Here is a 27,080-nt window from a genome sequence, read left to right on the forward strand (position 1 = left end):
TGCGACCTGATATTCCTCCTCAACAACCTCACCGGTCACACACGGGCATAAATCGGAGGAGAAGACTCGCAGGGGAGACAGTCTCTACAGCCGGGTATGTACAATGACATTGGGGTCGTTGTCAGGAAGTGTGAGGCATGTCAAGAGCATATGCCAAGTCAACACAAAGAACCACTGATTCCTCATGACGTTCTTGGTCCTCATCCTTGGTCCAAAATCACATCCGGCCCCTCTCATGTCCACGTCCTTGGTAAAGTAGTCGACATCCTCGAATTCGACATTATTCGACAGTGGCGCAATGTGTCAAGCTGTTGCGCGCACTGAGCGCTGTTTTGAGTATATGCGGTGTGCCTGGGGAGAGCACTACGGATAACAGGCCTCGGTTTATTGGTAAGCCAGTTCAGGATATATACGTGAGAAGTGGAATATCGACCGCACTACTTCTTCCCCTCGTCACCCTAGATCGAATGGCCCAGCTGAACGAAAGATTTGCGCTGTGAAATCTCCAGTTGTCAAATGTGATCAGGCCAAGCAAGATCCAGACGTGGCAAGGTGAGAGCGTCACCTATAAGTACAATGGCTCCATCGCCGGCAAATCTCATGCAATAAAAACAGGAAATGTTGGAAAATTTGACTGGTCTGGCAGCACCTGCAGAGAGAGAGAGAAACAAAGTTAACGTCGTGACTCCGGGCTGACTCTTCTTCCATCTCATGGTTTGGCAGACCAGTGGGTACCAATTGACCTACTCTTACCCATTCTACTCCCTCAGAAACCAGAGAACAACTTTTTAAGACCGCATGAGAAAATGGCCAAAGCGCACGGTAAAACATGAAGGGACAGGGGTGCCAGGTTTACAGTTGGGACGCAGCCAGGGTCCGGCAGGAAGATCGGTGGTAGCCAGTCGAGGTGACGAGGATTTGCTCGGGACCGAGGCCCCAGCGAAGTCGTCACGCACAAAAGGCGCAACGGGGAGGTACAACCGGAGACAAACGAAGTCCTCAGCCTCCGTGCGGTCCGATTGCATCGAGGACAAGATCTCAAACGCAGCCAGGAACGACCTCCAAGAAGGACCAGCCCGCAGGTCACTGTGAGCAACTAAAGAAACCTCCAGAAGAGGCAACCATCACAATACCTGGGCGGATTAGCTCGACGCTTTACAGGCTCATAGATTTATCGGTCCCATACACTTATGTAACGGCAACCAAACATGGATTGTAAATTGTTATACTTCTTTGGAAGGGACGAAGCTACATTTAAAAAGAAAGGGGGATGTTATAACAAGCCTTTAGGGGTTAGCAGCAGGAGATCACTGGAAGGGAAGTGTGTCACGAAATCCAGTTTAAGTTTCGCTTTGGGCTATGAGCAGAAGGCAGCTCTGATGTCTCCAATCTTTTTATCCGTGTATGACTGCTCACATGTGCCTCGCCTGAATATATAAACCCATACCGTGTTTACCCAATCCAGTACGTGTGATTGGTGCCTTTATATCATCATAAAAACATGACAGCAGATAGAGAGAGAGAGACTAGGGCAGAGAGCGACAGAGACTGGGGAGAGAGAGAGAGACTGGGGGCGGAGAGAGTGACCGAGGGGAGAAGGAGAGAGGCACTGGGGGGAGAGAGGGTGACTGAGGGGAGAGTGAGAGAGGGGGACCGGGGGGAGAGATGGTGACTGGGCGGAGAGAGAGAGAGACTGTGGGGGAGAGAGAGAGACTGGGGGAGAGAAAGAGACTGGGGGAGAGAGAGACTGGGAGGAGGGAGAGGGAGTCTGGAGTGAGAGAGAAAGAGACTGGGGGAGAGAGAGACTGGGAGGAGGGAGAGGGAGTCTGGAGTGAGAGAGAAAGAGACTGGGGGAGAGAGATTAGGAGGAGAGGTAGAGAGAGACTGGGAAGAGGGAGAGAGAGACTGGAGGAGAGAGAGAGAGAGAGAGAGGATGGAGGAAAGAGAGAGACTGGGGAAGAGAGAGAAAGAGAGAGACGGGGAGGGAGAGAGAGACTGGGGGAGGGAGATTAGGAGGAGAGGTAGAGAGAGATTGGAGGAGAGAGAGAGAGAGACTGGAGGAGAGGGAGAGAGAGGATGGAGGAGAGAGAGAGGATGGAGGAGAGAGAGACTGGGGAAGAGAGAGCAAGAGAGAGACGGGGAGGGAGAGAGAAACTGGGGGAGGGAGAGAGAGAGAGACTTGGGGGAGACGGAGACAGGGAGGAGGGGGAGAGAGAGGCTGGGAAAGAGGGAGAGAGAGAGAGATGGGAGGGGAGAGAGGGAGAGAGACTGGCTGGAGACAGAGACAGAGACTTGAGGGGGAGAGAGAGACTTGAGGGGGAGAGAGAGACTGAGAGAGAGAGAGACTGGGAGGTGAGAGAGACTGAGGTGGAGAGAGAGAGGCAGAGACTTGGGGGAGAGGAAGAGACTGGGGGAGAGAGAGAGACAGACTGGGGGAGAGAGAGAGAGACTGGTGGAGAGAGACTGAGAGAGAGAGAGAGACTGGGAGGTGAGAGAGAAAGAGAGAGAGAGACTGAGGTGGAGAGAGAGAGGCAGAGACTGGGGGAGAGGAAGAGACTGGGGGAGAGAGAGAGAGAATGAGACTGGAGAGACAGAGTGGAGTAGAGGCAGAGAGAGGGTGCAGAGATAAAGAGAGAGAGGGGCATTGGGGGGTTGAGGAATTGTATTAACAGGTTGTGTTGTTAAAGGCTTCTCACTGACCCTGTCTGTATTCCTTGCAGATGCACCTGGTGTTTTGGAATATCAAATACCTGAACTCAGATCAGGCAATGAAATCCCCGGAGGGACTTGCTGTCATTGCTGTATTCTTCAAGGTAAAGGCAAACTCACAGAGAACCTCCCCTTTAAACAGAATCCCCGACGGAGAGACTCCCTCTTAAAACAGGGTCCCCGAGGGAGAGATTCCCTCTTTAAACAGAATCCCCGACGGAGAGACTCCCTCTTTAAACAGGGTCCCTGATGGAGAGACTCCCTCTTCAAACAGGGTCCTCGAGGGAGAGATTCCCTCTTTAAACAGGGTCCCCGACGGAGAGACTCCCTCTTTAAACAGGGTCCCGGACGGAGAGACTCCCTCTTTAAACAGGGTCCCCGACGTAGAGACACCCTCTTTAAACAGGGTCCCCGACAGAGAGATTCCCTCTTTAAACAGGGTCCCCGAGGGAGAGACTCCCTCTTTAAACAGGGTCCCTGAGGGAGAGACTCCCTCCTTAAACAGGGTCCCCGAGGGAGAAACTCCCTCTTTAAACATGGTCCCCGAGGGAGAGATTCCCTCTTTAAAAAGAGTCCCCGACGGAGAGACTCCCTCTTTAATCAGGGTCCCCGAGGGAGAGACTCCCTCTCTAAACAGGGTCCCCGAGGGAGAGACTCCCTCTTTAAACAGGGTCCCTGACGGAGAGATTCCCTCTTTAATCAGGGTCCCCGAGGGAGAGACTCCCTCTCTAAACAGGGTCCCTGACAGAGAGACTCCCTCTTTAAACAGGGTCCCCGAGGGAGAGAATCCCTCTTTAAACAGGGTCCCCGACGGAGAGACTCCCTCTTTAAACAGGGTCCCCCAGGGAGAGACTCCCTCTTTAAACAGGGTCTCTGGGGGAGAGACTCCCTCTTTAAACTGGGTCCCCGAGGGAGAGACTCCCTCTTTAAACAGGGTCCCCGACGGAGAGACTCCCTCTTTAAACAGGGTCCCCGAGGGAGAGACTCCCTCTTTAAACAGGGTCCCCGAGGGAGAGACTCCCTCTTTAAACAGCGTCCCTGTGGGAGAGACTCCCTCTTTAAACAGGGTCCCTGACAGAGAGACCCCCTCTTTAAACAGGGTCCCCGAGGGAGAGATTCCCTCTTTAAACATGGTCCCCGAGAGAGACTCCCTCTTTAATCAGGGTCCCCGAGGGAGAGACTCCCTCTTTAAACAGGGTCCCCGAGGGAGAGACTCCCTCTTTAAACAGGGTCCCTGAGGGAGAGATTCCCTCTTTAAACAGGGTCCCCGAGGGAGAGACTCCCTCTTTAAACAGGGTCCCCGAGGGAGAGACTCCCTCTTTAAACAGGGTCCCTGACGGAGAGACTCCCTCTTTAAACAGGGTCCCCGAGGGAGAGACTCCCTCTTTAAACTGGGTCCCTGACGGAGAGATTCCCTCTTTAAACAGGGTCCCCGAGGGAGAGACTCCCCCTTTAAACAGGGTCCCCGAGGGAGAGACTCCCTCTTTAAACAGGGTCCCCGACAGAGAGACTCCCTCTTTAAACAGGGTCCCCGCGTGAGAGACTCCCTCTTTAAACAGGCTCCCCGAGGGAGAGACTCCCTCTTTAAACAGGGTCCCCGACGGAGAGACTCCCTCTTTAAACAGGGTCCCTGACGGACAAATTCCCTCTTTAAACAAGGTCCCCGATGGTGATTATCCCCCAGTGAAGTGTGATGCTTCGAAATTGTAATGAATTTTACACCCCTCTGCTGTTTCTCCTCCAACAGGTCACATCGAGTTTAAATGCTGCCCTCGATCCTATCATTAAGATGCTTCCACATGTGGGTTATATGGGTAGGTCAGAAATACCGCTGCATAATGTCGGGAGCTGGCAAAGCAACTGATTGAAATGACCAGGTTACACTCCACTGTAGAAATTCACCCTACATCCCTTAAGCCCACATTCTCCATATAACCCTCATCCTACTTTCTCTCATTATCCCACATTTACATTTACCAACATCCCTCAATCCCACATTCAAACATCCCTCAATCCCACATTCACCGACATCCCTCAATCCCACATTCACCGACATCCCTCAAAGCCACATTCACCGACATCTCTCAATCACACATTCACCGACATCCCTCAATCCCACATTCACCGACATCTCTCAATCCCACATTCACCGACATCCCTCAAAGCCACATTCACCGACATCTCTCAATCACACATTCACCGACATCCCACGATCCCACATTCACCGACATCCCTCAATCCCACATTCACCGACATCTCTCAATCCCACATTCACCGACATCCCACTATCCCACATTCACCGACATCCCTCGATCCCACATTCACCGACATCCCTCAATCCCACATTCACCGACATCTCTCAATCCCACATTCACCGACATCCCACAATCCCACATTCACCGACATCTCTCAATCACACATTCGCCGACATCCCTCAATTCCACATTCACCGACATCTCTCAATCCCACATTCACCGACATCCCACGATCCCACATTCACCAACATCCCTCGATCCCACATTCACCAACATCTCTCAATCACACATTCACCGACATCCCACTATCCCACATTCACCGACATCCCATGATCCCACATTCACCAACATCTCTCAATCACACATTCGCCGACATCCCTCAATCCCACATTCACCGACATCCCACGATCCCACATTCACCGACATCCCTCGATCCCACATTCACCAACATCTCTCAATCACACATTCACCGACATCCCACGATCCCACATTCACCAACATCTCTCAATCACACATTCGCCGACATCCCTCAATCCCACATTCACTGACATCCCTCAAACCCACATTCGCCGACATCCCACGATCCCACATTCACAGACATCCCACGATCCCACATTCACCGACATCCCACGATCCCACATTCACCGACATCCCACAATCCCACATTCACCGACATCCCACGATCCCACATTCACCGACATCCCTCAAACCCACATTCACCGACATCCCACAATCCCACATTCACCGACATCCCTCAAACCCACATTCACTGACATCCCTCAAACCCACATTCACCGACATCCCTCGATCCCACATTCACCGACATCCCACGATCCCACATTCACCGACATCCCTCGATCCCACATTCACCGACATCCCACGATCCCACATTCACCGACATCCCACGATCCCACATTCACCGACATCCCACGATCCCACATTCACCGACATCCCACGATCCCACATTCACCGACATCCCTCAATCCCACATTCACCGACATCCCTCAATCCCACATTCACCGACATCCCACGATCCCACATTCACCGACATCCCACGATCCCACATTCACCGACATCCCACGATCCCACATTCACCGACATCTCTCAATCCCACATTCACCGACATCTCTCAATCACACATTCGCCGACATCCCTCAATCCCACATTCACCGACATCCCTCAATCCCACATTCGCCGACATCCCTCAATCCCACATTCACCGACATCCCTCAATCCCACATTCACCGACATCCCTCGATCCCACATTCGCCGACATCCCTCAAACCCACATTCACCGACATCCCACGATCCCACATTCACCGACATCCCACGATCCCACATTCACCGACATCCCACAATCCCACATTCACCGACATCCCACAATCCCACATTCACCGACATCCCGCAATCCCACATTCACCGACATCTCTCAATCACACATTCGCCGACATCTCTCAATCCCACATTCACCAACATTCCAAAATCCCACATTCACCGACATTCTAAAATCCCACATTCACCGACATCTCTCAATCCCACATTCACCGACATCCCTCAATCCCACATTCACTGACATTCCAAAATCCCACATTCACCGACATCCCTCCATCCCACATTCACCTTATCCCTCAATCCCACCTTCTCCCCATATCCCTCAATCCCACTTTCTCTCCGTGATGTGTGTTATGGACACTAACACACTTTGCTTCCATGTCTGTTCACCTCCAGGTAAAACGCGGACTCTGTCTCTGAACCTGGATAAGATTATTCCCTGGAAACTGGCTCCATTTTACCGATATGAAGGATCTCTCACCACTCCGCCCTGTACGGAGAATGTCATCTGGACTGTTATCGAGCGCCCCATGTCTATGAGTATCTCACAGGTACAGTTCTGTTAGCAACCCTCCGCACGTCCGCGACAGAGACCAGGGGAGAGATCGATGCGTTGGGGTAACTTCAGAACATGTGGAGAGAGGAGCAGGAGGAGGCCAACCAGCCATTCGACCCTGTGTTCTCTTCCATTCAATCATGGCTAATCTTCTAACTCAACTCCCCCTCCCAATTAAGGTTAGAAGATATTATTAAAGGTGTTATGGCAGGACACTTGGAAAAATTCTGGGTAATCAGGCAGAGTCAACATGGTTTTGTGAAAGGGAAAGAATGTTTAACCCAATTTATTGGAGTTCGTTGAAGTAGCCACATGTGCTGTGGATAAAGGGGAAGCGCTGGATGTGCTGTACTTAGATTTCCAGAAGACATTTAATAAAGTGCCACATGAAAGCTTATTGTAGAAAATAAAAGCTCATGGTGTAGGGGGTAACATATTGGCGTGGATAGAAAATTGGATGGCTAACAGGAAGCGGAGAGTATGCTTAAATGGGTCTTTTTATGGTTTACAGAATGTGACGAGTGGTGTGTCACAGGGATCAGTGCCGGGGCCTTAACTGTTCACAATTTATATAAATGACTTGGTTGAAAGGACCGAAGGAATGGTGGCTAAATTTGCTGATGACGCAAAGATAGGCAGGAAAGTGTTTCTGACAGGAGGAGTTTAATTTAAACAGCCTGGATTTCTCCTCTCATCACCCATCCATAGACAGAATGGCGTTTTTGATTTCTGATATCTCCCTTTATAAGTGGTAACATAGTTTACCCAACCCTTCAGTTTTAGAATGATACAATCCTCTATTAATAAACCCACAGCAAACTTGAGATAGGGTAAAATCAGAGGGTCAGTTTATGTTGCACACACACACACACACACACAAACACACACACACAAACTCAAACACACTCACACAAACGCAAACACACACAAAAACACACACACACACAAACGCACACACACACACACACAAACACACACACACACAAAAACACACACACACACAAATGCACACACACACAAAAAAACACACACACACACAAACACACACACACAATCACACACACACACAAAAACACTCATACAAACACACACACACAAAAGCACACACACTCAAAAACAGACACATACACACACAAAAACACACACACACACAAAAACACACACACAAACACACACATACAAACACACACACACAAAAAAACACACACACAAACACACACACACAAACACACACACACACGCATACACACATACACACACACACACACAAACGCACACACACAAAAACACATACAAACACACACAAACACACACACACAAACACACACACAAACACAAAAAAACACACACACAAACGCACACACACAAAAACACTCATACAAACACACACACACAAAAGCACACACACTCAAAAACAGACACATACACACACAAAAACACACACACACAAATGCGCACACACACAAATGCGCACACACACAAATGCGCACACACACACAAACACACACACACAAACACACACAAAAAAACACACACAAAAAAACACACACACAAACACACACACACAAAAAAACACACACACAAACACACACACACACACAAACACACACACACATGCATACACACATACACACACACACACAAACGCACACACACACAGAAAAACTCATACAAACACACACACGCACGCATACACACATACACAAACACACACACACAAACGCACACACACACACACACACATACACAATGCCAGGAAGGGTTTTGCAACATCTGCCCCATTTTGTTTTCAGTGATACAATGAAAGAGGGATATGGGAAAAAAGGGGTACAAGGCTAGACCATGATAAAAATAAGAGTTATGGTTTCACGTGAGTCCGGAGTCCAGCAAGTGAATGTCCAATGAAAGTTCATTCAGTTGGCTTTGACTGGCACAATTCCTGGTCTTGGTCGTAGGAACGCGGTTGCAATTTGAGGTGGTTGAAGGTGCAGCAAAGTATTCTCCTATCCTGTGAATTAGTTCACCCAGTAGGCGAAATAGAGGGGTCGTTCTGGAACTCAGGCTTGGAGAGAGATGGAGGTCAGAGGCAGGCTGCCATCCTCGAGTCCGGTTCTCTCTTCTGAGGTTTAAGTGCAACTGAAGACAGAATCCAAAAGCTGTGTGATGAAAGGGATTCAAAGAGCCCAAGTCTCGGTCATGTGACAGGGTGGTTTCAGGTCGATCTGTTCAGTTAATGAGGTCCCCCCCCCACCCACAACCCTTGTTGAAACCCATTGTGTTTTGAGCAGGTAATTGAAGAACCATTAGCACAACGTTGGAGGTTTGTCCAGAGCTGGCTGGTACAGGCGGACCATCTACGAATCCTTTGCATTGGCTTGGCTAGAATGTTTATACGATGCGAGACACATTGCATCCCAGGACGTTCGCTGTGTTAGCCTTGGTGCACTTTCAAACTGCTCAGAAGCTACCAGAATCGGGCATGTGATCAGCTGCAGCCATTTTATCAGTCCAGCAATTGTCCGTTTTGAAAAACAGAAAAAAATGAATTCACAAAGTATCCAGGCGAACGTGAACGTACATAGATTTTTCTCTCCCTGTCTCCTGGACGGGACAGTACTTAGATGTGAAGAGGACATAAGGAGGCTACGAAGGGGTGTAGGTAGGTTGGGTGAGTGGGCAAAGAGCCAGCAAATGGAGTACAACGTGGGGAAGTTTGAAATCGTCCATTGCGGCAGGAAGAATGAAGAATAAAAAAGAAGCTTATTCTCTAAATGGTGAGAGATCGCAGAGCTCTGAGATTCAGAGGGATCTGGGTGTCCTAGTGCATGAATCACAAGGTTAGTGTGCAGGTACAGCAGGTAATGAGGAAAGCTAATCGCATGTTATCATTTATTGTGAGGGGGAATCGAATACAAAATTAGGGAGGTTATTCTTCAGTTGTATAGGGCACTGGTGAGACCACATCTGGAGTGTTGTGTACAGCACTGGTCTCCTTATTTGAAGAAAGATGTAAAATGTGTTGGAAGCAGTTCAGGGAAGGTTTACCAGACTAATCCCAGGAATGGGCGGGTTGTCTTATGAGGGAAGGTTGGACAGGTTAGGCTTGTATCCGCTGGAGTTTGGAAGAGTAAGAGGCAACTTGATTGAAACCTTTAAGATCCTGAGGGGTCTTGACAGGGGTGGATGGGGAGAGGATGTTTCCCCTTGTGGGAGAATCTAGAACGAGGGGGGTCACTGTTTAAAAATAAGGGAGTCGCCCATTTAGGACAGAGATGAGGAGAAACGTTTTCTCTCAGAGGGGGTGGGGCGAGTCTTTGGAACTCTCTTCCTCAACAGGAGGTGGAAGCAGAGACTGTGAATATTTTTAAGGCCGAGGGAGATAGACGCTTCATTAACAAGGGGGGTGAAAGGTTATCGAGGATAAGCGGGAGGTTACATACAGATCAGCCATGATCCCATTGAATGGTGGAGCAGGCTCGAGGGGCTGAGCGCTCCTAATTCTTATTCAGACACGCGTAAGGAAACATGGGTGCCAAATTGCGCACAGCAAGATCCCACATAGAGCAGAGCGGTAATGAGCAAATATTCTGATTGTCGTGATGTTGCTTGAGGGCTAGCTATTTACCGCAGGCTGTGGGCATGAGGTAACCCCGCTCGACGAACAATACTGGACCTGCGATCTTTACATCCAACTGACCCGGGCTTCAGTTTAATGTAACCGGCGAGAGGCAGCACCTTACATAGGCTCAGGACTGACTCTCCGACAGTGCGGCACTCCCTCAGTACTGACCCTCCGACAGTGCGGCACTCCCTCAGTACTGACCCTCCGACAGTGCGGCACTCCCTCAGTACTGACCCTCCGACAGTGCGGCACTCCCTCAGTACTGACCCTCCGACAGTGCGGCACTCCCTCAGTACTGACCCTCTGACAGTGCGGCTCTCCCTCAGTACTGACCCTCCGACAGTGCGGCACTCCCTCAGTACTGACCTTCCGACAGTGCGCCACTCCCTCTGTGCTGACCCTCCGACAGTGCAGCGCTCCCCCAGTACTAACTCTCCGACAGCGCGGCACTCCCTCAGTACTGACCCTCCGACAGTGCGGCACTCCCTCAGTACTGACCCTCCGACAGAGTGGCACTCCCTCAGTGCTGACCCTCCGACAGTGAGGCACTCCCTCAGTACTGACCCTCCGACAGTGCGGCACTCCCTCAGTACTGACCCTCCGGTAGTGCGGCACCCCCTCAGTACTGACCCTCCAACAGTGCGGCGCTCCCTCAGTACTGACCCTCCAACAGTGTGGCACTCCCTCAGTCCTGACCCTCCGACAGTGCGGCACTCCCTCAGTACTGACCCTCCGACAGTGCGGCACTCCCTCAGTACTGACCCTCCGACAGTGCGGCACTCCCTCAGTACTGACCCTCCGACAGTGCGGCACTCCCTCAGTCCTGACCCTCCGACAGTGCGGCACTCCCTCAGTACTGACCCTCCGACAGTGCGGCACTCCCTCAGTACTGACCCTCCGACAGTGCGGCACTCCCTCAGTACTGACCCTCCGACAGTGCGGCACTCCCTCAGTACTGACCCTCCGACAGTGCGGCACTCCCTCAGTACTGACCCTCCGACAGTGCGGCACTCCCTCAGTACTGACCCTCCGACAGTGCGGCGCTCCCTCAGTCCTGACCCTCCGACAGTGCGGCGCTCCCTCAGTCCTGACCCTCCGACAGTGCGGCGCTCCCTCAGTCCTGACCCTCTGACAGTGCGGCGCTCCCTCAGTACTGACCCTCCGACAGTGCGGCGCTCCCTCAGTACTGACCCTCCGACAGTGCGGCGCTCCCTCAGTACTGACCCTCCGACAGTGCGGCGCTCCCTCAGTACTGACCCTCCGACAGTGCGGCGCTCCCTCAGTACTGACCCTCCGACAGTGCGGCAATCCCTCAGTACTGACCCTCTGACAGTGCGGCACTCCCTCAGTACTGACCCTCTGACAGTGCGGCACTCCCTCAGTACTGACCCTCTGACAGTGCGGCACTCCCTCAGTACTGACCCCCTGACAGTGCAGCACTCCCTCAGTACTGACCCTCCGACAGTGCGGCACTCCCTCAGTACTGACCCTCTGACAGTGCGGCACTCCCTCAGTACTGACCCCCTGACAGTGCGGCACTCCCTCAGTACTGACCCTCTGACAGTGCGGCACTCCCTCAGTACTGACCCCCTGACAGTGCAGCACTCCCTCAGTACTGACCCTCCGACAGTGCAGCACTCCCTCAGTACTGACCCTCCGACAGTGCAGCACTCCCTCAGTACTGACCCTCCGACAGTGCGGCACTCCCTCAGTACTGACCCTCCGACAGTGCGGCACTCCCTCAGTACTGACCCTCCGACAGTGCGGCACTCCCTCAGTACTGACTCTCCGACAGTGCAGCACTCCCTCAGTACTGACCCTCCGACAGTGCGGCACTCCCTCTGTACTGACCCTCCGACAGTGCGGCACTCCCTCAGTACTGACCCTCCGACAGTGCGGCGCTCCCTCAGCACTGACCCTCCGACAGTGCGGCGCTCCCTCAGTACTGACCCTCCAACAGTGCGGCACTCCCTCAGTACTGACCCTCCGACAGTGCGGCGCTCCCTCAGTACTGACCCTCCGACAGTGCGGCGCTCCCTCAGTACTGACCCTCCGACAGTGCGGCACTCCCTCAGTACTGACCCTCCGACAGTGCGGCACTGTCTGAATCACGATCCTGTGATAATCCAGTATGCACTGAACATCCCTCTGTTTATGTTGAACAGTACAAGACCCTTGTGAACACCTTGAACTGGGACCGCAACTCCTACCGGCCTGTGCAGCACCTGAATGGACGCAAGGTGACCTATTGCGAGGACTGACCTTGGACCTTTCCTGTGACTCCCCTCCCCAAACCGTGAACTCGCCAGCGGCCGACATTGAAGTGACTTTGAATATGAAACCCTCACCTCGAACGTTGAGCACCGAGGGAGAACATGGATTAATTGAAGAAGAATACATCTTCCCGCTCTTCTGTACATTTCATCGGAGGGACGTAGAGTATAAGAGAAATGAGATTTATTATTAAAAATTTGAGAAAACACTGGTTCTGCCCCAACTGGAGCAATTGTGTTTAATTCTGGGCCACCACACTACAGGAATGTCTTTCGAGAGAGCGCAGGAGAGATTCGCCAGAATGCTCCCAGGTTTGAGGGACTTCAGTTCTTGTGGAGAGACAGGAAGAAGCTGGGATTGTTCTCCTGGGAGCAGAGCAGGTTAAGCAGGAGAACAAGCAGCTTAGCACTGACCCTCCGACAGTGCAGCACTGTCTCAGTACTGACCCTGTGACAGTGCGGCACTCTCTCAGTACTGACCCTCCGACAGTGCGGCACTCCCTCAGTACTGACCCTCCGACAGTGCGGCACTCCCTCAGTACTGACCCTCCGACAGTGCGGCACTCCCTCAGTAGTGATCCTCCGACAGTGCAGCACTCCCTCAGTACTGACCCTCCGACGGTGCGGCACTCCCTCAGTAGTGATCCTCCGACAGTGCGGCACTCCCTCAGTACTGACCCTCCGACAGTGCGGCACTCCCTCAGTACTGACCCTCTGACAGTGCGACACTCAGAACAGACTCTCTGACAGTGCAACACTCCCTCAGTACTAACCCTTCGACAGCGCAGCACTCCCTCAGTATTGACCCTCCGACAGTGCAGCACTCCCTCACTATTGTCCCTCTGACAGTGCAGCCCTCACTCACTACCGACCTTCAGAATGTGCAGCACTCCCTCAGTACAGACCCTCCTATGGTGCGACACTCCTTCAGTATTTATCCTCCGACATTGCAGCACTCCCTCAGTTCTGACCTTCCAACAATGCAGCACTCCCTCAGTACTGATCCTCCGACAGTGCGGCACTCCCTCAGAACTGACCCTCCGACAGTGCTGCACTCCTTCAGTACTAACCTTCCGAGAGTGCAGGACTCCTCTGTACTGACCCTCTGACCATGCTGAACTCCGTTTGTCCAGCCACTCTGACACAGAGCACTCCCTTAGCACTGACCCTCCGACAGTGCAGCGATCCCTCAGTACTGACGCTCTGACAGTGCAGCACTCCCTCAGTACTGACCCTCCGACAGTGCTGCGCTCCCTCATTACTGACCCTGCGACAGTGTAGCACTCCCTCAGTACTGACCCTCCGACAGTGCGGCGCTTCCTCAGTACTGACCCTCCGACAGCGCGGCACTCCCTCAGCACTGACCCTCCGACAGTGCGGCACTCCCTCAGAACTGACCCTCTGACAGTGCTGCACTCCCTCAGTACTGACCCTCTGACAGTGCTGCACTCCCTCAGTACTGACCCTCCGACAGTGCGGCACTCCCTCAGTACTGACCCTCCGACAGTACGGCACTCCCTCAGTACTGACCCTCTGACAGTGCGGTACTCCCTCAGTACTGACCCTCCAACAGTGCAGCGCTCCCTCAGTACTGACCCTCCGACAGTGCTGCACCCTCCCTGATTTGCAGTGTATTGCAACCTGCCACATTAAGTGTCTTTCTGCTGCCTGAGTTGATGAATATTTCGGGAATTTTCCAAGTTATCCTGTGACTCTCACTTTATGTCTTGCGCGAGGAAGGATTCAGTCTCACTGGGAGCCCCGAGACTGGGTGTAATGAGCTGCATGTTTAATTGTCTGAGTGTGAATGATATCACTGTCTGGGTGGACTGGGACATGGTTAAGGTGTTTTGCTGTGTCACTGTCCGTGAAATGGTGAAAGTTTTGAAGGAGCGGGGTTCTACCGAGATTCATAGGTCCGGGTACACAAATCATTCAAACATCACGGGCAGGGCGCGGTTAATCGTCACCCAAATATCGGAACACACTCGCCTTCCTATCGACCGGACTCCAGCGCAAGGTGAGAGAATTCATGCTTTACCTGTCCCAAGATCCTGCTGAGACGACACCTGGAATTACTGGAGTCAGTTCTGGGAACCACACCTCGGCAAGGTCTCATCTGTCAGCATTTTAAAGGCGATGAGCGGGGTGGGATTACAGGGCAGAGTCGGCGAGGTGTGGAGCTGCTGATCCCAGCGTCTCTCTCAGCGAAAGAGAGAGAGAGAGAGAGAGGGGGGGCAGGCCCTGCCAGTTACTCTCACCCTTCGACTGTACCCTCCCCCAAAGGCCAAGGAGAAGCTCTCCAGAGGATTTCTTTCCCTGAATTCATTCACGGGGGATGTGGGCGTCGCTGGCCGGGCCCGGCATTTATGGCCCCATCCCTAATTGCCCCCTTGAGAAGGTGGTGGGAGTGAGCTGCCTTCTTGAGCCGCTGCAGTCCCCGTGTGGTGTAGGTACACCCACAGCGCTGTTAGGGAGGGAGTTCCAGGATGGTGACCCAGCGACAGTGAAGGGACGGCCGGTATATTCCCAAGTCGGGACGGTGAGTGGCTTAGAACCACAGAACCATAGGAAAAGTTACAGCACGGAAGGAGGCCATTCGGCCCATCTTGTCCATGCCAGCCCGAGGACACCCAGGCGCCCTTTCTAATCCCACCCTCCCTGCACCCGGCCCATAGCCCCGCAGCTTACAGCACCTAAAGGTGCAAGATCCAGGTGCATTTTAAAAAGAGTTTAGAGTTTCTGCCTCTACCACCAACTTGGGCAGCGAATTCCAGACACTCACTACCCTCTGCGTAAAAAAGTTCTTCCTCATGTCCCCCCTACACCTTCTGCCACTTATCTTGAATCTTACGTCCCCTGGTTCTAGAATCCTCCACCAAGGAGAACAATTGTATCCTGTCCGCTCTATCTATTCCCCTCATCGTTTCCCTCATAGTTGGCCTGGAGGGGAACTTCCCGCTTTTCAAAAGTGAAACCCTTTGGAATGAAAGGGAGAGTGGGATGGTGACAGGGCGTGGACTGAGTGACTGGAAACAGAGAGTCGTGGCGAGCAGTTGTTTTTCGGACTGGAGGGAGGAGTACGCCGGACGTCTCCGCGAGTCGCAGTTGGGACAAGTGATTCTCCTGATACGTATTGAGTTCTCCGTCCAGGACGCAACTCTAAGGCTGTCGGGTGACACGAAACTTGCAAGTTGAGTGTCGTTTGAAGGGGGAGCCAAATTAGGGCGGCCAGCGCAGGCGTGATAAGGGAACAGCGCTCGGTGCGAGCTGTCAACAGGAGGACATAAAATATAGGAGCAGGAGAGGAGGCCATTCAGCCCCTCGGGCCTGCTCTCCCATTCAGTAAGATCGTGGCTGATCTGATCGTGGCCTGAACTCCACTTTCCTCCCCGTGCCCCCCCATAACCCTCGACCCCCCTCCCTTGTCAATCAGAAACCTGCCTAACTCAGCCTTGAATATATTCAGTGACCCGGCCCCCACTGCTCTCTGGGTGAGGGGGGGGAGAGAATTCCACAGACTCACGACCCTCCCAGAGAGGAAATTCCTCCTCGTCTCCGTCTTCAGTGGGAGACCCCTCGTTCTGAAACTGTGCCCCCCACCCCCCCCCCTCGTTCTAGATTCCCCCCCCCGACCACGAGGGGGAAACATCCTCTCAGCATCCACCCTGTCAAACCCCCTCCCTCCCTCAGAATCTGATATGTTTCAATAAGACCACCCCTCATTCTTCTAAACCCCAATGGGTACAGGGCCCAACCTGCTCAACCTTTCCTCATCAGACAAACCCCCTTCACCCCAGGAATCAGCCCAGTGAACCTTCTCTGAACGGCCTCCAATGCGAGTCTATCGATCCTGAGGTGAGGAGACTGAAACTGTCCACAGGGGCTCCAGGAGCGGCCTCACCAACGCCCTGTACAGTTGGAGCAAGACTTCCCAGCTTTTATACTCCACCCCCCCCTCGCAATAAAGCCCAACATTGCATTTCCCTCCCGAATCACTTGCTGCAGCTGCATACTAACTTTTTATGATCCATGTACCAGGACAGGTAGATCCCTCTGTACCTCACGACCTCCAGTTTCCAGAGGGCAGAGCGTGGGAGAGCAGCCAGGAGTGTGTGGGAATAATCGAGTCCGGAGGGAAGGAAGAGATGGGTGACGGCTGCAGCAGCGGATGAGCTGAGAGGGGGGGGTGACGCGGGCCATGTTACAGAGGTGGGAATCGGCAGGTCTGAGCGATGGCGCGGATATGAGGTCAGAAGCTCATCTCGAGGTCAAACGTGACGCCCAAGGTTGTGAACTGAGGTGTTTTACCTCAGACTGGTACCAGGGAGAGGGATGGAGGCGGTATCTCAGGAACGGAGTTCGGAGCGGGGACTGAAAACAATCGATTCAACCTTCCCGATATTTAATTGGAGGAAACTTCTGCTCGTCCAGGTACATGTCAGATAAACAGCCTGAGCAACACGAGGTTACTTTACAGGGAGAGACACTCTGGACAAATCCAGGAGGAGTTCAGGTCCTCTCACATATAAAAAGAGTTAAAATTGAACAATCTCTCAGTCATGAAAGAGAGGCTGGAAAAAGGCTTCATCCAGTCGAACAGCTGCACCCAGTGAGGATGTGGACTGTGTCTTTAAGAGAACCTGGGGGGTGGAGCCATGGGGAGGTGATGTCGTTGTGGGGGCATTTGGGAGAGAGAAGAACATGGAGATTTATAGAGAGGAGTGTGAGAAATGGGGGTGAGGGGGAGAGAGAGAGAGAGAGAGAGCCAACAAGAGAGATGGGAAATGGGGATGAGATTGAGAGAGAGAGGGAAATGGGAGAGAGAGAGAAATGGGAGAGAGAGGGGGAAATGGGAGAGAGAGAGAAATGGGAGAGAGAGAGGGAAATGGGAGAGAGAGAGGGAAATGGGAGAGAGAGAGAGAAATGGGAGAGAGAGAGGGAAATGGGAGAGAGAGAGGGAAATGGGAGAGAGAGAGAAATGGGAGAGAGAGAGGGAAATGGGAGAGAGAGAGAAATGGGAGAGAGAGAGGGAAATGGGAGAGAGAGAGAAATGGGAGAGAGAGAGGGAAATGGGAGAGAGAGAGAAATGGGAGAGAGAGAGGGAAATGGGAGAGAGAGAGGGAAATGGCAGAGAGAGAGGGAAATGGGAGAGAGAGAGGGAAATGGGAGAGAGAGAGAAATGGGAGAGAGAGAGGGAAATGGGAGAGAGAGGGGGAAATGGGAGAGAGAGGGAAATGGGAGAGAGAGAGGGAAATGGGAGAGAGAGAGGGAAATGGAGAGAGAGAGGGAAATGGGAGAGAGAGAGGGAAATGGGAGAGAGGGAAATGGAGAGAGAGAGGGAAATGAGAGAGAGAGAGGGAAATGGGAGAGAGAGGGAAATGGGAGAGAGAGAGGGAAATGGGAGAGAGAGAGGGAAATGGGAGAGAGAGAGGGAAATGGGAGAGAGAGAGGGAAATGGGGAAATGGGTGAGAGAGAGAAATGGCAGAGAGAGAGGGAAATGGGAGAGAGAGAGGGAAATGGGAGAGAGAGAAGGAAATGGGAGAGAGAGGGGGAAATGGGAGAGAGAGAGGGAAATGGGAGAGAGAGAGGGAAATGGGAGAGAGAGAGAGGGAAATGGGAGAGAGAGAGGGAAATGGGAGAGAGAGAGGGAAATGGGAGAGAGAGAGGGAAATGGGAGAGAGAGAGGGAAATGGGAGAGAGAGGGAAATGGGAGAGAGAGGGAAATGGGAGAGAGAGAGGGAAATGGGAGAGAGAGAGAGGGAAATGGGAGAGAGAGGGAAATGGGAGAGAGAGAGGGAAATGGGAGAGAGAGAGAGGGAAATGGGAGAGAGAGGGGGAAATGGGAGAGAGACGGGGAAATGGGAGTGAGAGAGAGGGAAATGGGAGAGAGAGGGAAATGGGAGAGAGACGGGGAAATGGGAGTGAGAGAGAGGGAAATGGGAGAGAGAGGGAAATGGGAGAGAGAGAGGGAAATGGGAGAGAGACGGGGAAATGGGAGTGAGAGAGAGGGAAATGGGAGAGAGAGGGGGAAATGAGAGAGAGAGAGGGAAATGGGAGAGAGAGAGGGAAATGGGAGAGAGAGAGGGAAATAGGAGAGAGAGAGGGAAATGGGAGAGAGAGAGGGAAATGGGAGAGAGAGAGGGAAATGAGAGAGAGAGGGGGGGAAATGGGAGAGAGAGAGGGGGAAATGGGAGCAAGAAAGGGGGAAATGGGAGTGAGAGAGGGAAATGGGAGAGAGAGGGGGAAATGGGAGAGAGAGAGGTGGAAATGGGAGAGAGAGAGGGGGAAATGGGAGAGAGAAAGGGGGAAATGGGAGTGAGAGAGAGGGAAATGGGAGTGAGAGAGAGAGAGGGAAATGGGAGTGAGAGAGGGAAATGGGAGAGAGAGAGGGAAATGGGAGAGAGAGAGGGAAATGGGAGTGAGAGAGGGAAATGGGAGAGAGAGAGGGAAATGGGAGAGAGAGAGGGGGAAATGGGAGAGATAGAGAGGGAAATGGGAGAGAGAGAGGGAAATGGGAGAGAGAGAGGGAAATGGGAGAGGGAAATGAGAGAGAGAGAGGGAAATGGGAGAGAGAGAGGGAAATGGGAGAGAAAGAGGGAAATGGGAGAGAGAGAGGGAAATGAGAGAGAGTGGGAAATGGGAGAGAGAGGGAAATGGGAGAGAGAGGGAAATGGGAGAGAGAGAGGGAAATGGGAGAGAGGGAAATGGGAGAGAGAGAGGGAAATGGAAGAGAGAGGGAAATGGGAGAGAGGGAAATGGGAGAGAGAGAGGGAAATGGGAGAGGGAAATGGGAGAGAGGGAAATGGGAGAGAGAGAGGGAAATGGGAGTGAGAGGGAAATGAGAGAGATAGAGGGAAATGGGAGAGAGAGGGAAATGGGAGTGAGAGAGGGAAATGAGAGAGAGAGAGGAAATGGGAGTGAGAGAGGGAAATGAGAGAGAGAGAGGGGGAAATTGGAGTGAGAGAGAGGGAAATGGGAGATAGAGAGGGAGAAATGGGAGAGATAGAGAGGGAAATGGGAGAGAGAGGGAAATGGGAGTGAGAGAGGGAAATGGGAGTGAGAGAGAGGGAAATGGGAGAGAGAGGGAAGTGGGAGTGAGAGAGGGAAATGGGAGAGAGAGAGAGAGAAATGGGAGTGAGGGAAATGGGAGTGAGAGAGAGGGAAATGGGAGAGAGAGAGGGGGAAATGGGAGAGAGAGGGAAATGGGAGAGAGAGAGGGAAATGGGAGAGAGGGAAATGGGAGAGAGAGGGAAATGGGAGAGAGAGAGGGAAATGGGAGAGAGGGAAATGGGGGAGAGAGAGGGAAATGGGAGAGAGAGAGGGAAATGGAAGAGAAAGAGGGAAATGGGAGAGAGAGGGAAATGGGAGAGAGGGAAATGGGAGAGAGAGAGGGAAATGGGAGAGAGAGAGGGAAATGGGAGAGAGGGAAATGGGAGAGGGAAATGGGAGTGAGAGAGGGAAATGGGAGAGAGAGAGGGAAATGGGAGAGAGAGAGGGAAATGGGAGAGAGAGGGAAATGGGAGAGAGAGAGGGAAATGGGAGAGAGAGAGGGAAATGGGAGAGAGAGAGAGAAATGGGAGAGAGAGGGGGAAATGAGAGAGAGAGAGGGAAATGAGAGAGAGAGGGAAATGGGAGAGAGAGAGGGAAATGGGAGAGAGAGAGAGAAATGGGAGAGAGAGGGGGAAATGAGAGAGAGAGGGAAATGAGAGAAAGAGAGGGAAATGAGAGAGAGAGAGGGGGACATGGGAGAGAGAGTGGGGGAAATGGGAGCGAGAGGGGGAAATGAGAGAGAGAGAGGGAAATGAGAGAGAGAGGGAAATGGGAGAGAGAGAGGGAAATGGGAGTGAGGGAGGGATATGGAAATAGGAATGGCAGAGAAATGGGAGTGACAGAGACAGAAATGGGAGAGAGAGAGAAATGGGAGAGAGAGAGAAATGGGAGAGAGACAGAAATGGGAGAGAGAGAGAAATGGGAGAGAGACAGAAATGGGAGAGAGAGAGAAATGGGAGAGAGACAGAAATGGGAGAGAGAGAGAAATGGGAGAGAGAGAGAAATGGGAGAGAGAGAGAAAGAGGTACAGCACGGGGTTAGATATAGAGTTCGCACAATATTATCAATTTTTGCCCCCAACACGCTCCAACATTTGTCTAACAGACTTGCAGTCCACCAATGAAGTTGGCATTTTCGGGGAACCAATAGGAAGCGTTCCTGCGTTTAGCTCCTCGAGCCTGTTACACAGGAACAGGAGGAGGCCATTCAGCCCCCTCCTCGAGCCTGTTACACAGGAACAGGAGGAGGCCATTCAGCCCTTTGAGCCTGTTACACAGGAACAGGAGGAGGCCATTCAGCCCCCTCCTCGAGCCTGTTACACAGGAACAGGAGGAGGCCCCATTCAGCCCCCTCCTCGAGCCTGTTACACAGGAACAGGAGGAGGCCATTCAGCCTTTTGAGCCTGTTATTTCATTTAATTGGTTCATGGTTGAATTGATCTGATATTTTAACTCCGTCTGCCCGCCTTAGATCTGTGACCCTTACCCCCCCTCACCCGACACAAATCTCTCCATCTCCATGTTGAAATTTCCAATTGACCCCCCCACCGCCCTCCCCCACCAGCTATTTTTCGGGGGTGGGGTGGGAGTTCCAGATTTCCGCTCCCCTTTGTGTGAGGAGGTGCTTCCCGACATCTCCCCCGCCCCGAACGGCCTGGCTCGGTTCTGAAGGTTCTGCCCCCTCGTCCTGGACTGTTCCCCCACCCCCCCTCAACCACCTCCCCTCCCCCCTCCTCTCCCCACCTCCCCCACCCCACCCCCAACCCCACCCCCACCCCAGAGGAAACAGTTTCTCTCTATCGACCCCCATCGAACTCTTTAACCACCTTCAACCCCCTCGACTGGATCAACCCCCCCTCAATGTCGACACTCGAGGGAACCCAGGCCGCGCCTGTGAATCCTGTCCTCGGGGTTTAACCCTTTCAGACCCGGGGGATCACTCCGGGGAACCTGCCCTCCCTCCCCCAGCTCCCTCTCCCAGGCCGACACATCCTCCCCCGGGGGCTGGTGTCTGAAACTAAAACGTTGGGGGGGTCACTTTCCCCGAATGTCACTCGGATCGAGCTGTTTGTTGAAGCTGTTAAAGATTCACGTTGGTGTATTAAAGGTCAGATTGCAAATTGAGGGCGGGGGGGGTCTCGGGTGGTATATCAATGAGCACTGGACGGAGGGCGATCGACCGGTCATCGGCTGATCCAACTCCCGACGATATGAACATACGCGAATGTACGAATTAGGAGCAGGAGTCGTCCACTCAGCCCCTCGAGCTCTGCTCCCCCCGTTCAATAAGATCGTGGCTGATCTGAGTGTAACCTCAACCCCACATTCCCGCCTGACCCCCCCATAACCTTTCACCCCCTTGTTAATCAAGAATCTCCCTCGGCCTTAAAAATATTCAGTCTCTGCTTCCACCTCCTGTTGAGGAAGAGAGTTCCAAAGACTCACCCCCCCTCAGAGAGAAAACGTTTCTCCTCATCTCCGTCCTAAATGGGCGACCCCTTTATTATTAAACTGTGACACCTCGTTCTAGATTCTCCCACAAGAGGAAACATCCTCTCCACATCCACCCTGTCAAGGACCCTCAGGATCTTATATGTTTCAATCAAGTCACCTCTCACTCTTCTAAACTCCAGCAGATACAAGCCTAACCTGTCCAACCTTTCCTCATAAGACAATCCGCCCATTCCTGGGATTAGTCTGGTAAACCTTCCCTGAACTGCTTCCAACGCATTTTACATCTTTCTTCAAATAAGGAGACCAGTGCTGTACACAATACTCCAGATGTGGTCCCACCAGTGCCCTGTACAACTGAAGAATAACCCCCCTACTTTTGTATTCGATTCCCCCTCACAATAAACGATAACATTCGATTAGCTTTCCTCATTACCTGCTGTACCTGCATAACTAACCTCTTGTGATTCATGCACTAGGACACCCAGATCCCTCTGAATCTCAGAGCTCTGCGATCTCTCACCATGTAGAGAATAAGCTTCTTTTTTATTCTTCCTTCCAAAATGAATGATTTCATATTTGCCCATGTTTTCCCTATTTGCCAGATCATTGTCCACTCACTTAACCTCTCTCTGTCCCTTTCGGGCCTCCTTACGTCCTCTTCACAATTTACTTTCCTGCCTATCTTTGTGTCATCAGCAAATCTAGCCACCGTTCCCTCGGTCCCTTCATCCAAGTCATTGATATAAATTGTAAAAAGCTGAGGCCCCAGCACTGATCCCTGTGACACACCCATCGTCACATCCTGCCAACCAGAAAAAAAACCCATTGATGCCAACTCCCTGCTTCCTGTCAGCCAGACAATCTTCTATTCACACCAATATGTTACCCCCTACACCATGAGCTTTTATATTCCACAATAAGCTTTCATGTGGCACTTTATCAAATGCCTTCTGGAAATCTAAGTGCAGTACATCCACCAGTTCCCCTTTATCCACAGCACATGTGACTACTTCAACGAACTCCAATAAATTGGTTAAACATGATTTCCCTTGCACGAAACCATGTTGACTCTGCCTGATTGCCTTGAACTTTTCTCAGTGCCCAGCTATAAATATCTTTAATAATAGTTTCTAACATTTTCCCGATGACAGATGTCAGGCTAACTGGCCTGTAGTTTCCTGCTTTCTGTCTCCCTCCCTTTTTGAATAAAGGAGTTACATTTCCTATTTTCCAATCTAATGGAACCTTCCCTGAATCTAGGGAATATTGGGAAATTAAAACCAGTGTGTCAGCTCCATCACTAACCACTCCTTTCAAGACTTTAGAGTGAAGCCCATCTGGACTTGGGGATTTGTCAGCCGGCAGCCCCAACAGAGACCCAGACGCTCCAGAGCAGGCTCCAACCTGGGCCTAGTGCTGAGTGAGGCAATCACAAGTGGTGTGTAGTACTGAGTCCCAGACACGCGGAGCAGGAAAACCCCAGGCTCCAATCTGGGCCTAGTGCTGAGTGAGACAATCACAAGTGGTGTGTGGTACTGAGGCCCAGACACGCGGAGCAAGAAAACCCCAGGTAGATAGTCAGAAGCTTTTTCCCAGGGTGGAAAAGTCAATTACTAGGGGACACAGATTTAAGGTGAGAGGAGAAAACTATAGAGGAGATGTGCGGGGCAAGTTTTTTACGCAGAGGGTAGTGAGTGTCTGGAATTCGCTGCCAGAGGAGGTGGTGGAAGCAGGTACGATAGTGGTGTTTAAGAGGCAGCTTGACAAATACGTGAATAGGATGGGACTACAGCAATCCCTATCTCTGTAACCTCCTCCACCCCCTGCACCCCTCCCTATCTCCGTGACCCCCTCCAGAACCTACAACCCTCCCTACCTCTGTAACTCCCTCCAGCCCCTGTAACCCTCCCTCTCCGCCTGGGGCCCTGAGCTCTGGAATTCCCTCCCTCTATCTCTTCCATCTCGTCTTCCTGGTTGAAGACGCTCCTGATATTCTCTGCCCTTTCCGAGCTTTTTGCCGTATGTCCCCAGAACCTCATCATGTCGTCTCAGTGTCGTACCTGGTCGTCTCACGCTGGTGTGAATCAGGCTGGGGTGCTCCCCTATAATAGCAGCCTATTAATGTAAACCCTCATTGTTGTGAAGCTTTGGGGTATGCTGACTTGTTGAATGAGGCTGTCTCAATGGGGACTTGTGTCTTTCTGATTGGCAGGTGGGAATCTGAGCACTTCTCTGGTCACCTCTGGCGAGAGGTGTCAGGGCTCCACTCCAGCGGACGAGCTGAACTTGGAAGAAAATTCCGCGGCATATTATTTCTCACGGAGCGCAACTTGGGACCACTGGGCTTTAACAGATCTGCAGAAAGAGATGGATAAGAACAGGAAATTAAGGGACATCTGGAACAAAGCTGCAGACCGTTGGAAAGGGAAGATTCCTCCCCAGGGTCTCCGCAAGGAGCATATGATCGCGGTAACTGTCTACACCCATAACGGACCATGGCAAATGACCTTGAACAAAGCCATTCGGGAATATGGGAACATCACCGAATACAACTCCAAATTTAAACTGAAGGGCTTCCACTATCTCCTAACCATCGCTCTCCAGGAATTGGGAGATCCTTCCAAACAGTTACACATTTATCGGGGGATGAGTATGCCCAAGTCTGGGAGACGGGGCCAGGCGATGAGGTTTGGAATATTCGCCTCCACCTCCCTCAACAGAGGAGTGGCTGAGCAATTTGGGAGCAGGACCTTGTTTGCGCTAAACACGACTTACGGTGTCGAGGTCCAGGAATACTCATTCAACACGTCACATCAGGAGGTTTTAATCCCTCCCTACGAGAAGTTTGAGATTGTAAAGGCCGAGGGCTCAGGGGAAACTGCATCTTCACCCTCCGCTCGGGAGGCTACGAGGGAGTTGAGGTGGGGCTGGAGAGGGACGGTAGTGACTGTCTGAGAGTTTACCGGGAGACCCTACCCTGGTGGGTCTGGTTTCTGATCGCCTTGGGGATCTTGGTCACTCTGGGGGGGTTAGGTGCATTTCTCTACAAGGGCTTCTCCCAGGAATAGATTCCAATTTCCCAACATCTCCCCAACCCTCAACCCCCATCCAATACCCCTCAAACACCTCAACCATCCCCAACTCCCCAAACCCTCAACACCATCCAATACCCTCACACACCCTCAACCCATCCCCAACTCCCCAAACCCTCAACCCCATCCAATACCCCTCAAACACCCTCAACCCCTCCCCAACTCCCCAAACCTTAACCCCCATCCCTCCCCTCAAACACCCTCAACCCCTCCCCAACTCTCCAACCCTCAACCCCATCCAATACCCCTCACACACACTCAAACCCTCCCCAACTCCCCAAACCTTAACCCCCATCCCTCCCCTCACACACCCTCAACCCCTCCCCATCTCCCCAAACCTTAACCCCCATCCCTCCCCTCACACACCCTCAACCCCTCCCCACCTCCCCAACCCTCAACCCCCATCACTCCCCTCACACACCCTCAACCCCTCCCCACCTCCCCAACCCTCAACCCCCATCACTCCCCTCACACACCCTCAACCCCTCCCCATCTCCCCAAACCTGAACCCCCATCACTCCCCTCACACACCATCAAACCCTCCCCACCTCCCCAACCCTCAAGCCCCATCCCTCCCCTCACACACCCTCAACCCCTCCCCAACCCTCAACCCTCATCCCTCCCCTCACACACCCTCAACCCCTCCCCACCTCCCCAACCCTCAACCCCCATCACTCCCCTCACACACCCTCAACCCCTCCCCACCTCCCCAACCCTCAACCCCTATACCTCCCCTCACACACCCTCAACCCCTCCCCAACCTCCCCAACCCTCAACCCCCATCCCTCCCCTCACACACCCTCAACCCCTCCCCAACCCTCAACCCTCATCCCTCCCCTCACACACCCTCAACCCCTCCCCACCTCCCCAACCCTCAACCCCCATCCCTCCCCTCACACACCCTCAACTCCTCCCCACCTCCCCAACCCTGAACCCCCATCACTCCCCTCACACACCCTCAACCCCTTCCCACCTCCCCAAACCTGAACCCCCATCCCTCCCCTCACACACCCTCAACCCCTCCCCATCTCCCCATCCCTCCCCTCACACACCCTCAACTCCTCCCCAAGCCTCAACCCCTATACCTCCCCTCACACACCCTCAACCCCCATCCCTCCCCTCACACACCCTCAACCCCTCCCCACCTCCCCATCCCTCCCCTCACACACCCTCAACCCCTCCCCACCTCCCAAAGCCTCAACCCCAATACCTCCCCTCACACACCCTCAACCCCTCCCCAACCTCCCCAACCCTCAACCCCATCCCTCCCCTCACACACCCTCAACCCCTCCCCACCTCCCCAACCCTCAACCCCCATCCATCCCCTCACACACCCTCAACCCCTCCCCACCTCCCCAACCCTCAACCCCCATCCCTCCCCTCACACACCCTCAATCCCTCCCCACCTCCCCAACCCTCAACCCCCATTCCTCCCCTCACACACCCTCAACCCCTCCCCACCTCCCCAACCCTCAACCCCCATCCCTCCCCTCACACACCCTCAACCCCTCCCCACCTCCCCAACCCTCATCCCTCCCCTCACACACCCTCAATCCCTCCCCACCTCCCCAACCCTTAACCCCCATCCCTCCCCTCACACACCCTCAACCCCTCCCCAACCTCGCACACCATCAACCCTCACCCACCTAATGATCAAAACTCTGCCCTCACGCTCCCTAACCATGTTCCCCACATGGCGAATGATCAGGTCTGAGGGGCTGAATGGCCTCCTCC

General features: G+C 52.8%; 2 protein-coding genes across 2 annotated transcripts; both read left to right on the top strand.

The window, feature by feature from the left end:
* The first annotated feature begins 970 nt into the window (after positions 1–970).
* LOC144675977 (carbonic anhydrase 6-like) lies at positions 971–12,953 on the top strand. Its single transcript, XM_078536493.1, has 5 exons — positions 971–1,192; positions 2,721–2,813; positions 4,457–4,523; positions 6,693–6,847; positions 12,640–12,953. The coding sequence occupies exons 2-5, from the start codon at positions 2,721–2,723 to the stop codon at positions 12,733–12,735; spliced, it is 411 nt and encodes a 136-aa protein (XP_078392619.1). The 5' UTR covers positions 971–1,192; the 3' UTR covers positions 12,736–12,953.
* A 9,000-nt stretch (positions 12,954–21,953) lies between these two features.
* Positions 21,954–25,358, top strand: LOC144675978 (GPI-linked NAD(P)(+)--arginine ADP-ribosyltransferase 1-like). Its single transcript, XM_078536495.1, is given in 3 exon segments — positions 21,954–22,026; positions 24,467–25,123; positions 25,126–25,358. Coding segments are annotated over 3 exon segments (927 nt in total). The 3' UTR covers positions 25,323–25,358.
* Positions 25,359–27,080: the final 1,722 nt, after the last annotated feature.

The sequence above is a fragment of the Cetorhinus maximus genome, unplaced genomic scaffold (genome assembly GCF_964194155.1).
Source record: "Cetorhinus maximus unplaced genomic scaffold, sCetMax3.hap1.1 HAP1_SCAFFOLD_1253, whole genome shotgun sequence".
NCBI lineage: Eukaryota > Metazoa > Chordata > Chondrichthyes > Lamniformes > Cetorhinidae > Cetorhinus > Cetorhinus maximus.